This window comes from Salmo salar, chromosome 25, assembly GCF_965601325.2.
Source record: "Salmo salar chromosome 25, fSalSal1, whole genome shotgun sequence".
NCBI classification, from domain to species: Eukaryota; Metazoa; Chordata; class Actinopteri; order Salmoniformes; family Salmonidae; genus Salmo; species Salmo salar.
Genome location: NC_138315.1, coordinates 27,720,001 through 27,733,525, shown reverse-complemented (window position 1 = coordinate 27,733,525; position 13,525 = coordinate 27,720,001). Strand labels below are relative to the sequence as shown.

The 13,525-nt window shown below is 41.8% G+C and overlaps 1 protein-coding gene across 4 annotated transcripts in view; it reads left to right on the top strand.

Moving 5' to 3' along the window:
* Nucleotides 1-1,105: 1,105 nt before the first annotated feature.
* The window catches only part of LOC106586460 (SEC14 domain and spectrin repeat-containing protein 1), a 31,709-nt gene continuing 19,289 nt past the window's right edge, over nt 1,106-13,525 (top strand). For 2 of the 4 annotated variants that reach the window (XM_014173805.3, XM_014173801.3), the window contains exons 1-6: nt 1,106-2,054; nt 3,808-3,860; nt 4,016-4,093; nt 6,087-6,195; nt 6,963-7,053; nt 9,522-9,635. In XM_014173805.3, coding sequence (XP_014029280.2) covers nt 4,039-4,093; nt 6,087-6,195; nt 6,963-7,053; nt 9,522-9,635 — 369 coding nt within the window. In that variant the 5' untranslated portion in view covers nt 1,106-2,054; nt 3,808-3,860; nt 4,016-4,038. The other 2 variants (XM_014173804.3, XM_014173803.3) reach the window with 2 other exon arrangements.

Below are 13,525 nucleotides of genomic sequence, written 5' to 3'. Positions count from 1 at the left end.
TTTGAATAATCTAAGGCAGGGTTTCCCAAACCCAGGGGGACCCCAGGACAGAGTTTGGGAAACCCTGCCTTAGTGGATGAAATTTTGCCCATGCCAAGCTGGTCGCACAGGTCATGATGGCCTGGCTTTTGGCTTCAAGTCCACTCCTAGAGCCAGACAATGTCCCGGATATTGTCTGCCTACTAGCTCCTCGTAGCAACCTTAGAGACAGTCCATCCATCCATCGTGGAGGAAAATAGTTTAAAGAACTTCTCCATGGGCCTCCTGAGTGGCACAGTGGTGTAAGGCACTGCATCGGAGTGCTAGCTGTGCCACTAGAGATTCTGGGTTCGAGTCCAGGCTCTGTCAGTGACCGGGAGACCCATGGGGCGGCGCACAATTGGCCCAGCGTTGTCTGGGTTAGGGGAGGGTTTGGCCGGCAGGGATGTTCTTGTCCCATCGCACACTAGCAACTCCTGTGGCGGGCCTGGCTTCTGGGTTAAGCGGGCATTGTGTCAAGAAGCAGTGCAGATTGGCTGGGTTGTGTTTCAGAGGACGCACGGCTCTCGACCTTCGCCTCTCTCGAGTCCGTACGAGAGTTGCAGCGATGGGACAAGATTGTAACAACCAATTGGATACCATGAAATTGGGTAGAAAAAAAGGTTAAAAAAATATATTAAAACAATAAAATAACTTCTCCATGCTGCTCTGTTGAAGTGGACTCAGGTAAATCCTTAAAAAAACATTACTAGTTGCATAAACACATGACATAAGTGAAATTCACAATTTCCAAGATTATCTTTTGCAAATTACTAAAACCATGCAATGTCACTTGTAATCACTTTCAGGTCTTTGTAATGCACTTCCCACGTCGCAATGACTGGGTAAAAGCTAATTTATGCTTGATCCAAAATGTGTTTGGAGGATCCATATGGAGAGTGACACAATTGTGGAGCCTCTGGTGGCATGCGGAGGCCGAATTGAGCTCCACACCGCATTGCCGTGAACCTCCCAATTTTTTTGGAACGCTGAGGGTCTGTATAGCTCAGTGTAGTTCCGCATTGACATGATTGGTTGACGGTAGGAGTGGGTGGGGATTCTGTATAAACACAAACTCACTTCCTTGACAACTTCCTTCACAACAGCTCTGTACTGCTCGGCGAAGCGCAAGAAGTATGAATGCCCCGACTTCTGCAAAGGCCATATCAACATAAATGCTACATGGCCAATGCACACATGGGATTGACCATGTGGTGCTTTTTATGCTTGTTCCGAAAATGCGGTCGGAGGCTCCATATGGAGGGTGTGACGCAATGGCGGAGCCTCCATAGGCACACAGAGGCCAAATTGAGCTCGGTAACCGCATCGCCATGCAAATTTTGCAGCGCCTTTTAAGGACCTAAAATACCAGGAGCATGAATGCCAAGCATGGGAGCTGGTGTGACTGACATAGGGCTCCGTTCAACTCCTTCACGCCCTTCCACCGGTGCCCCTGTTATAAACTCTTCACAATTGTGAATGTGGTTGTCGCTGAGTAGACTGCTACTCTGAAGATTTGTATTTTTTCTCTCAAATTAACTTTTGTTGAATTTATATAACAACTTTCCAACGTTGTTTAGCATTATCTAGTCCAAATATTGCATGATTCCACTATCTGTATCTATTTGCATGACTTTCAGTGAGTGCCTTTTATTTTGAAGGCGAACCACAAATGCCACTATTATGGCTAATCTTTGTTGTGGCTAGCTTCACATATGTCGGAGGTACGCTCTATTGCATGTATTGTCCGTTTGGGAGTTGCCTCTGTAGTAACAGTCCAGCCCCCTGAAAACAAACCATCTTTTAATAACAACCCAGTATAGATATAGCGGAGTTGTAACTTTTGACGATACAATATTTTTTTCTAACGAGTTCTAAGCGTTGAAAGATGTAACAGATGTGATCGCCTACAGTCCAACAAATCAGTGGCGCTCGGTCAGATAAACTGGGATTTTTCAATAGAAACTCCTCCTACAGACTACATTGATTCAACGTCGTATAATGATACATACATAATTCGTCCTGTTTCGTCTGAGGTAAGAAGGAAATCGTCCCTTTGGCCGCAACAAACGGTATCATTTTCATACAAGGATTATATTGCGAACACGGGTTAGAGCGAGATTCAATTTCAGGAATATAGGTAATTGTGTCTGCATAGCCTACTCACTATAACAGCTTAGCATTGCTTCCAATGGTTCTGTAGTCAGTTGGGGAAAACCTCGTGCTACTGCTACAAAGTGATACGAACGCGGATTTTTATTCAGCACGGGTGAGCAAATGGGACATATATTATCCTTTTCATACATTACAATATGTATAAAGGATTTTTACAATTTCGATTCTTTTTATTAAGAGCTCTTGTGATGAGAAGGCCAGGGAGGTGGGGCTTTTGTCTCGTGCCTGCTGTGTGCCTACAATAAAAACAATTGTAATGATATGCCACCACATAATAAATAATAATAATATCGAGCATATCGGAACTTGGAATTTAACCTAAATGTATGATATATAGTTATGTCTGTTGATTATTGTCAACCATACCTAGTGTTGTCTACGCTCCTACATTCCCTTTGCATACGTAGCCTATGCATCGTGGCCGTGTCATTGAAAATGTCACCAATATCAAATTACTCTACTTTTGAAGCATGTGAAAACTATTGTAGCCACATATTAGCAATGCTTTAGGAGTAGTCTAATGTTGAAATAGAAGGAATAATGTACATTTTGTCCATCACAATAAGTAGCATTGTTATTGTCATCAATTACAGCCTCCAAATAGGAATAACATTTTTTTCTTGGAGTCTGAGAATGAGTACATTTGAGTCATTTAGCAGACACTCTTATCCAGAGCTACTTACAGCTGTGAGTGCGTATATTTGAGTACTTTGTCATACTGCGTAAGACTATTCACCAGTGGCTAATTACAGTAGCCAGTTTGAACTACACATCATAAACATATTTGATCTAGAATAGCTGAAAGACACCAACTTTCCAGGAAAGAAAAGCAAACCTAACTTTTCCTACAAATATAGCTACTTAGTCATGACTCCAGGATAAGGTTATTGAATAATAGATGGTTATTATGGTTTGTATAATTGCCTGGATAACTCAGATGCACTACATGAAAGCTTGTGAGAGAGATGTACACTAAACCAGGGTATCCCAAATGGCACCCTATTCACTATGTAGTGAACTACCTTGACCAGTGCACATAGTGCTCTGGTCAAAAGTAGTGCACATTGTAGGTAATAGGGTGCAGTTTGTGACAATCTATGGTAGTATGCCAGTGGGTGGCTTATTACTGTGCAGTAGGTCAGAGTTTGCTGCATTGCAATCTACTAATGTGTTTCAAATGTTTCCCCACACTGTTTTGGCCAGCAACCATGTAAATCTATCATTCTGCTGTGTTTGGGATAAAAACAGATGCTGAGAACAGATTTGACCAAATGGATATGATGATGTACTGCAGTGGTTTATGTATCGTTCAATTCAGTTAAGACAAGACAGTCCAGATGGGTAATCCTCCCAATACCGCAAAACAAGCAATTTTATTACTGTGTTTAAGGCTAATAGAATATATTAGAACAGTTCACATGTCATTCTTCATAGCCTCACACCATAGACTAACAAAATGGTTCTTGGACATTATTTTTGTTCTGACACAGTGATAAGGTTTGTCTTGATTCCACGCTAGTGGATGATTTGTTTGTCAATATGATTGTCAACATTGAGCTAGTTGCTACTTATCTATAGTGTTGACTTGTTCTGATCTCTGTGTCCTCATTACAGAACATGGGCCCAGAAGGAAATGTTTGAAAGAGGTACCTTCCATTTCTAGAAAGGTAAAGCATCTTGGTCTTTCATTGTGTCAGTTGGCTTGTAATTGACAGGGATGACAATGCTATATGCTAATTTGTATGTGTGTATCGTGTGTGATCATCTAATGATTTGTATGTGCATCACCTGCTTTGCTATAACCTATATGTTTACTTTTCAGACTGCAGGGTGGAACTTGCCAGTATGGAGGCTACCAACATACTGCCCATTCTGAAGAAACGCCTAGCCTTCTTGTCAGGTAATAATATCCTCCAATCAGTCAAAGCTGTTTATCTTTACTGTTGACAGAGATGGCTTCTTGGAATGATCTGCACTGCATTTACATTGATAAGTTTAACATTACATTTACCAGTGATCATCTTTACATAGAAATGCCCAACAGTAGTGCCACATCTACTACTACTTTACCTTGGTCCTCATGCAACTGGCTCAAGCACTTTTTGTGCTGCTTATTGAACATTCCCAGTCAGTGAAATAAGCGTACAGCAGTGAGAGCGAGCATTATCAAGGAAGTAGAGGCAGGCAGAGTTGACTAAAAATGAACTTGAAGTTATGCATGCTCGTATAATTCCCAGGATTGTAAGGTTTTGTGTGTACCACACATCGAGCTCTCATTTTCATCAAGTTGCTTAATCATTATAGGTGTGCAAGGTAACAACCATTTGAAGTTTCTGTGTTATTGATGTGCTCCTCATCCCTCTCTAGCCTCTGAAGGGAGTGCAGTGTTAGTCCTTGGTCTAGGAGTGCAGTGTTAGTCCTTGGTCTAGGAGTGCAGTGTTAGTCCTTGGTCTAGGAGTGCAGTGTTAGTCCTTGGTCTAGGAGTGCAGTGTTAGTCCTTGGGTGGTCTGATAAATCCCCTCTCTATTCTTGGCTCTGGCAGGCAGTGTGTCGTGATAATAGCCTGTTGTTCTGTTCTGCCTGCTGCTGACAGAATGAGGTTTCTCATCATGTTGATGATGCTGATTTGAAGGTCACAGCACCAGGGCTGCATCAGGGAGGGACTCTGTGTTCAGATACTGTTGAAGGTCTCATTGATTTACTAGATACACAACAAAATGAATGCTTGTGGCATTAGAATAGAATAGATGTTTATTCTTGTTACACTCAAGTCTAATGAAATACTAGCTAATAGTTATTTTCACAAAGATAATTTTGGGGGATTGAGCTGCTGTACTGCATACACTCACACACATTTAGTTTGAGAGTAAATGGGTTTTTTCTTGAGCTCCAATTTCACATTTTGGCAAAATAATAGTTTAGACGATAAAATAAAGAAATGTGTCGGTGAGCATCATTTAAAGACTTTAGTTAGTTTATTGTTTTTTTCCGGACTAGTAAAACTCTCCAATAGACACAGAATCCTTTTAGGAAAATCACAACAATCAACTATGTGGTTTCCTGTGTTTAGAGTCTTACACATATAAAAGAAAGAACAAAGCAGCTACTTTTCATTCAGAGAAGTGACAGTCTGACTACCTGACTCACACTGGCTTGACAGAAGACTGACTTTGACAAATAGTCGTTTCTTTTATGTCACTGACTCCTAGTGGACACACAACTAACTTTGACGAGAATAACTGTTGCTTTTACTCCTTTAACCCTGACGTGGCACTAGGCTCTCCTTTGGTTCATCCCCCTCATCATTATACAGATGTGTTATGAGGAACAAAACGACGTAGCAGGAGCTTTTGAGTCAGAGGGTATGTCCCAGATGGCACCATATTCCCTATATAGTGCACTACTTTTGACCAAGGCCAATAGGGCTCTGGTCAAAAGTAGTGCACTACATAGAGACTAGGGCATCATTTGGGACACATCCAGAGGCAGAGCTCCCACCATCATTACCTCTGTCCGTGGCGTTTACAAGACACTACTCCTCCTTTAATAGAAGATTCTTGGCCGGCCGTACTTGGAATACTTGGTTCTGCCCGACCTTCTCCCAAGTCTGCCGTTATATGACTGTTATTTACACACAGTCCTCTTTATACACACTTTTTAGTGTGCATTCTTTGAAAATTCATTGTTAATGACTTGTACAGTGAATCAGTGTCGATGCCATAGAATTAGGAGTAAAATGGCCTTGGAACCTGTGACCATGGCAATTTGACTGGTACACTCATGGGTACACCCACTACGGTAGATACACTAGGTCTCTCTTGCAAAATAATGAGACTAATCTGTATAAATAAAGATGAATAACAGTTATTTTTCTGGTTGTTTCACATTCACAGGAGGCAAGGACAGACGCAGTGGGCTGATCCTAACCATTCCACTATGTACAGAACAGACCAGTATGGAGGAGCTCAGCTCCACGTTGGACTATCTCCTCGGCATCCCCAGGTATGAATCAATCACTGGCACACACTGTATTATCACCACTGACTTATAAATATCTATTCAAATGGGGTTTCAATTGGATAGCATGCTTTTTGGGAGCATGTTCCAGTGGGTCCTTCAAAGATTCCCCCCAAATCATGGTCCTTTATTATTTAGAGTTCAATAGATCATTGTATTCATCATGTCCAAATACCACATACACAGCAGCTTGATTTGGAAATACTTACCACTATTATTTAATTAGGCAGAGAGCATTTCTTGTTAAGGTAGTCTACTTTTATTAGCCAATGGAATGTGAGCACAGAGCCTGTCCTTTATCTGGCTGACATTCTATTATTCTCATATTGATCTGTAGGCCTCTAAAAGGGATTTTGGCTCCATTTGCCTTTGAAAAAGCACTTGCATAGCAAAAGTATTGGACGCTCATTAGACTGTGTTCTATTTGGATTGAGCTAGTTCTGCTACGTGGGTGTGTAGGAGAGAAGACCAAAAGTTAAGGAAGATCATGCTATGTTAGCTTGTGACTTCTGCATGTTGATCACACACTTTCTGATCTGTATTCATCTAGGCTTTATGGTTCTGTCTGGCTCAGTTAGTAAGAACATGGCGCTAAGGTTGTGGGTTCCCAGTGGGATGCTTGCTTCATCTACGTATCTGATGTCTTCTATTGAGCTATACTGGGATCCTTGGTGTCAAATTCATGGAACAAGAGCACACATTATTACAGGTAGACAAATAATCACCATATTTCTCTTGCCTTCTCTCTTCAGTGACAAGTGCAAAGCAAGAGGCTTCACAGTCATCGTGGACGGACGAAGGTCACAGTGGAACACCGTGAAGACTGTGGTACTGATGTTGCAGGTAGGAACTGATAAAAGAAGGGGTTCATGTTGCTGGTAGGACACAGAGAATCAGCACAGTGTTCCTTTTAGGATAAAAGCACAGTTTACCCCCACACTGCATCGAGACGAGAGGTCCATATTTCTGTGTATCAAGCGGAGAAACGCCTGTCAAAAACATGCCACCTACACCTCATTTCAATCTGCAGTCTTTATCTCCTACTGCGTTTGGAATGTATAGTGGAACATTACAGTCATATGTACAGTAGTGAGTACTAATAATATCCTCTACAGTTTGACAGCATGATGACTCATATAGGTCAGAGACATGGAGTTTATTGCAGTCAGTCACTATTGTCTCTGTTCTACTTTGCTTTATTCTCCTGACTGTTTCTATGCAGTCTGCTATAACACACGCAGGCTAGATATGAAGACCATTCCAATGCCATGCTTTGTTTTATTAGAAAAAGACTGTCGTTGCGGGTTGAGCTGAGGAGTGAGGATGTAAAAATACTTTAACATGATGTGTTCTGTTCCCAATGGCCTATTTAACAATGTTCAGTAGGTTTAACTCTTTAAAACCCATGACTCTCTATTTATAATTATCCTAGTGAATATTCATGAGTGTAATGATTAATTAGCGCAGTATAGAGGAGCCTATGTCCGAGTGAGAAGCAGATGTGGGCATGTAGTTTCCACAGGGGAACGATCTAGGTCTACCTCCACCACGTTAACACCTCTCTACCAATCAGAATGTGACAAAGAGCTGGGAGGAGAAATAAAATGGTGGTCCAACCCAGATGTTGCGTTCTGTCGGTGTCTCGTCTCTGTTGACCCTACCTGCATAATAAATAACCCTCCAAATGTCCTAAAACATTACAGTGATGAGCTATGGAGCAAAATCTGGGGCAATGTGCGTGGTCCCTAAAAAAACATTCACTAAACTAATCAAATAAATAGACATCTCAGATCAAATGCATCACCAGCAATCAAGTGAAAGTAATTAAGACAAAAAGGAATCTAAGCTGATTAGATTTTAAGAAGAGTAGGAATTAAGTAGAGTAGGAATTAAGTATCTTGACGAGGCTGCCTGATTATACCGTTTTTCCCCCTGAAGTCCAGGCTCTGTGTTGTGCTAATTAGGGCACACTAGTAAAACATTTTACACCATTGTCCCTCCCTGTTTTAATAATTTTCTTCCATTTGATGCCTAATGAACAAGACCCAGGCTCTGGCCACACTGCAGAGTGGATGGAGGTCAATGTCAGCAGACTGTGGTCTGCAGTCTGTCTGCCAGAAACCTGGGTTCAAATACTGTTTGAAATCATTTAAAATACTTTAGCTATGCTTGTTTGAGCTTGCTTGGCTTAATGAATAGTCCCAAAACTGTAAACCCTGCCCATCTTGCACTCTAAGCATGCTAGAGAAAACGCTCAAGGTTTCTGAAAGATTTAAAACTATTTGAACCCAGGTCTGTTGTACTGTCGCCTGCATTCTTCCCTGTCTGCCCTTTCCTGGTTTTGTCACCGCAGATTGACTATACGGTGTAAAATGCTCTTGGTAGATATCTCCAGTCCCCTGCTATCCATAGACCTCTGCAGAAACAGGACCAGGAAAGATAAGATGACAGTACATTTCATACTATCTGTTGACACTAATCTGCCTGGCACTGTCAGGGGAAAATGCTGCTGCAAGCTACTCTTCATTTAGTGGCCTACCATGTGATGGGATGGGGAAATTCACTGCAGGATTTCATGGAAAAACTGATGTGCTAAACAGTTATTGAAAAATGGTGCAGTTTTAGAGGCCTTGCTCTTGGCCACAGAGACACAATTTGTCTGTTTTAAAGCTAGTTTCCTGCAATTATACACATTTTGTCATGGCTTATGCCCTGTTCTTCTTACCTGAGTGACTCAAACGTTATAACAAAATCCATGGGGGCCCCATGCCATGACATTTTTTACTTTTAGATTCTACCTGACTGTAGTTTTTATTTTGGTGATTGTTAGTTCTCAAAGATTATCTTATTTAAAAATAGATTGCTCCATTATCTTTTCTACATGCCTTATATCTGGTTTAAGTTTACACTGAAAATGTTTTTACCATCCCGAAAACTATTTTCAAATTTTTTTTTGGGGGGGGGGATATTTATTGATTTATTTGCAGTGGCAGCCATTGTCAAATCAAATGTTATTTGTCACATACACGTGTTTAGCAGATGTTATTGTGGGTGTAGCGAAATGCTTGTGTTTCTAGCACCAACAGTGCAGTAATATCTAACAATACACACAATCTAAAGTAAAGGAATGGAATTAAGAATATGGCGGTGCGCCACTGCTAAATGCATATAGGGAAAACACTGAATTGTTTTGGGGATGACATTTCTGTTTCTGGATTTGAATGTGTCCAGTAAGCCATTGAAAACCTATACCATTTTGCTTATTTTATTTTACTTAATTATTTTTCTTCATATTATCCCATTATTTAAAGAACGTGATTCCAGCAGAGGTGTCTCTGGTGTGTGTGGTGAAGCCTGATGAATTCTGGGACAAGAAGGTCACTCATTTCTGCTTCTGGAAGGAGAAGGACAGACTAGGCTTTGAGGTGAGTGTCTTATTCTTCTGTCTCTCTTGCTACGTCCATGTGTTTGCCTCCTCTTTCTCTCTCTCTCTCTGCATCTCTTTCGCTCTCTCTCTCTCTCCTAATAATGTTGTCCCTCTGAGCAGCAGCATCCCCAGTCATTTCCCAGAGGGACTAATTATGGCCGGAATTCAATTTACTTCCCTTCACAAACCAATGATTCCAACGTTGGTGGGTTGGGTGGCAAACAAATTGATAGAGAGGAATAGATATTTGTCGGTATTCAATTTGGCCTTGTGTTGTTAACCCCTTCAGCGATGGTGTTCTTTAGGTCTGTTTGTTCTGTATAGGTAACTCGTGTGGGTGGTGTTATTACAATGGCAAGTGATTTCTAGTGATTTTCGCTGGTTCTTTTGTGGTTGCCTGCTCCACAACAGCCCTCAAATACAGCCTATCAGTTACCAATAAACCCCCAGAGTAATTGCTGACAACATGTATAGACCAATATGCATATTTCAATCTGTAATGAAGCTCTCTGCCAAATGAGGCTGATAGATAGATGGCCAAGGTCTGTTGTGGTAGACGGCATGGCAGCGTTAGTCTATTTTAAGTGCACTATGTGGTGATTTTTAAAAGGAAGTCAGCATTGTATCAGAACATTCATGCATCCTGCTCCATTTCAACCTCCCGTATGTCTTTGGTCCTGAAGGATTTATATGAATAGAGGGGTGGGACAAACACGCATCTATTTCTCTTTTCTCACAATACTCCTCACAACAGAACAATGGTAATGGCAGTATGGTGGAAGGCTACAGGCTAGTTTGTTTGGTAGTAATGGAAGTATGGCGTAGGAATACGTAGTTGTAGTCTGACCTGTCTGCAGCATGGTCTCCTTCAGCGTGGACTAATACTATCATCATGTTGCTTGTCAACAGGCATGTAGATCCGGAGCAGATGCAGGCTGCAGTATACAAGTGTCTCTTAGAAGGACAGAAAGTTTACTGTCTAGTGTCTCCAGCATTGTGTGTGTGTAAAGTGTCCTGGCACTAATTCCTGAGACTGCTCAGTAGAGGTCTTTCTTGTTGATTTAGCTCCCAACAGTTGTGTAATGATCTGGGCCAGCAGTACCCTCTAGCTCTCCCTCCCTATAACTCCCCTGCTTCACCAGATGGCTCTGGTAGATGGCAGAGGTGGTCAGTTTATTGGGATTGGAAATAAAAGGGAATTGGGGGAAAATACTTGAAAATTGTGAAATTGACCTAGTTTAGTTAGATACTTTTATTCATCTAACGTTACTGTTGAGGTGTTGAGAATGAAATATCTTTGAACTTAGTGGTTGGCTGACTTGTATTGGGCTCTGGTTGTGGGCAGTAATCTGGCATGAACACCGGAGCATGTGGAAATGTAACGGGGCATGAACAGTCTCACTCAGTGCCTGCCTCCTCAATCTCAAGGAACTAGCTATTTGGTTTGTTCGACATGGACTGTGTTTCAAATCCCCTTGCAACATGTACTGATTATTATTTGTATTTAAGTCAGTAAGTCACAATTTACCCACAATACATCATGGATTTGATGTTCTCCAACAAGGCCATTCTATTTTGAGGGGACACGTTCTTCTGTTAATGGAATGATTTCACAGTGAGACAAAGCAACACTTATGGTAGAGAGCTGACTCACAGAGACACAACTGAACAATAATACCACTGTGGTTTTAAACCCTGACACAAAATGCTCTGCTTGATTTACCTTTCAGTTTCAAAGCACTTCGATTAGGATTGTGAGCTGAGATTACATCCCAGGGTCCATATTTGAAAAGCTTCCCGAGTAGGAGTGTTGATCTAGGATCCGTTTTTCCTTTTAGATCATATTGAGTCAGATTATATATAAAGAACCTAGATCAGCACTCCTACTCAGAGGCACTTTGTGGATATGGGTCCAGGTACCACCTCTCCATATATTCATATACATTAAGATGTAAGTTAAGACAGAACTGATCCTAGATCAGCACCCCTACTCTATAACTGTGTGAATACATGCCCAGAGAGGGATAGATTGAGGTTGGTTTCATGTACAAACGTCTCTATCCAGATGTCATTTGATACATAGTGGGCTGTTCTGTTTTTCTTACTGCTTCTCTTCTCTTTGGGAGGTTGCCAATCTTCCATCACAATTTAACTAGAAACTTCAGGCTTCAGTTTTCTTCCTTCTTATTTGGAGTCTAATCACGATAGAAATAAATACACATGCAATCAGAAAGCCTGCGTGTATGTGATTCTCCTAACCGTGTTAGTCATATGCAGATGAAGAGAACTCCATTGATTCCACACGACAACGTGGATTGATGCGCACACACACACACACACACACACACACACTCTAGGGATTGCTTTACAACCATAAATATTTATCAATGAGTCAGTCTGTCTGCATGTGGAGAAATGTTAATAATCTGCATTAGCATCATGTTTTCACTGCAGCGTGATGATGATGATGGCGATTGTATGTGTGTTTTGCTTTGGTCTCTACGGAGATGAACAAAACATTATGATATTCTCTAACTATACAGTTCTCCAGGGTTGATGCCAAACTATACAGTTCTCCAGGGTTGATGCCAAACTATACAGTTCTCCGGGGTTGATGCCAAACTATACAGTTCTCCAGGGTTGATGCCAAACTATACAGTTCTCCAGGGTTGATGCCCAACTATACAGTTCTCCAGGGTTGATGCCCAACTATACAGTTCTCCAGGGTTGATGCCAAACTATACAGTTCTCCAGGGTTGATGCCAAACTATACAGTTCTCCAGGGTTGATGCCCAACTATACAGTTCTCCAGGGTTGATGCCCAACTATACAGTTCTCCAGGGTTGATGCCCAACTATACAGTTCTCCAGGGTTGATGCCAAACTATACAGTTCTCCAGGGTTGATGCCCAACTATACAGTCCTCCAGGGTTGATGCCAAACTATACAGTTCTCCAGGGTTCATGGCGTTGTAGATGGAGTGTGTGTTTAGCATCTTATGGCCAACATTGAGGATGTGTGCAAGGGCCTGGCAGCCTGCCACTCAGGTTTCTGCTCTCAGATTGTGACACACACACACACACACACCCAGTCAGGTCTCTGCTCTCAGCGTGTGATGCGGTTGGTCGGAGCTAGGATGTTATGTTTAGGGTCACCGTACCGGGGAGTTTAAACGGAGAGTATGTCATTATGCAAATCTTGATTAAAAACAAACCATCCAGATTATCGTAGACTGCCGAGATACAGAGGGTTCACTTGTATTTGACCTGTAAGCTCTCGCTCATCTCTTTATTCATGTTGCACACGCTCTCACTTTAATGTTCTGGGTGAGGGGAGTATGAGTTACGTCTCTGTGTGTACAGGTTAGGATAAGTACCATCTGATCTTCACTGAGTAATATTCACAGCATAGACTGGTGATGAATCACAACATGGTGATAATACAAGACATCCATTTCTGACTTTACGCTCCATTAGTGTCTGAAAACAAACAACCAGGTATGGCTGCCAGATAGATCCCATACGTCTCAACAGATGACATCAGACAGGCAGATATCTTGACGAGAATTGACGTTATTGGGAGATTGTGATGTAAGTATTTTCCTTCACTCTGACAGGACGTATCCAGGATGTTTGTGTTGAGGACTGGAGTTCAGGGCCCATAGTCATAAAGCATCTCAAAGTATGAATGCTGATCTAGGATCAGGCCGTCGCTGTCTTATTCGTTATGATCTGAAAGACAAAACGGATCCTTCTGAATATGGGCCCTGGTCTCCCTGTCCAGTCTGTCCCTGGTGGAAAACATTCTGCTGTGTTCATCTCATCTGTATGGGCCGTGGTCTCCATATCCAGTCTGTCCCTGGTGGAAAACATTCTGCTGTGTTCATCTC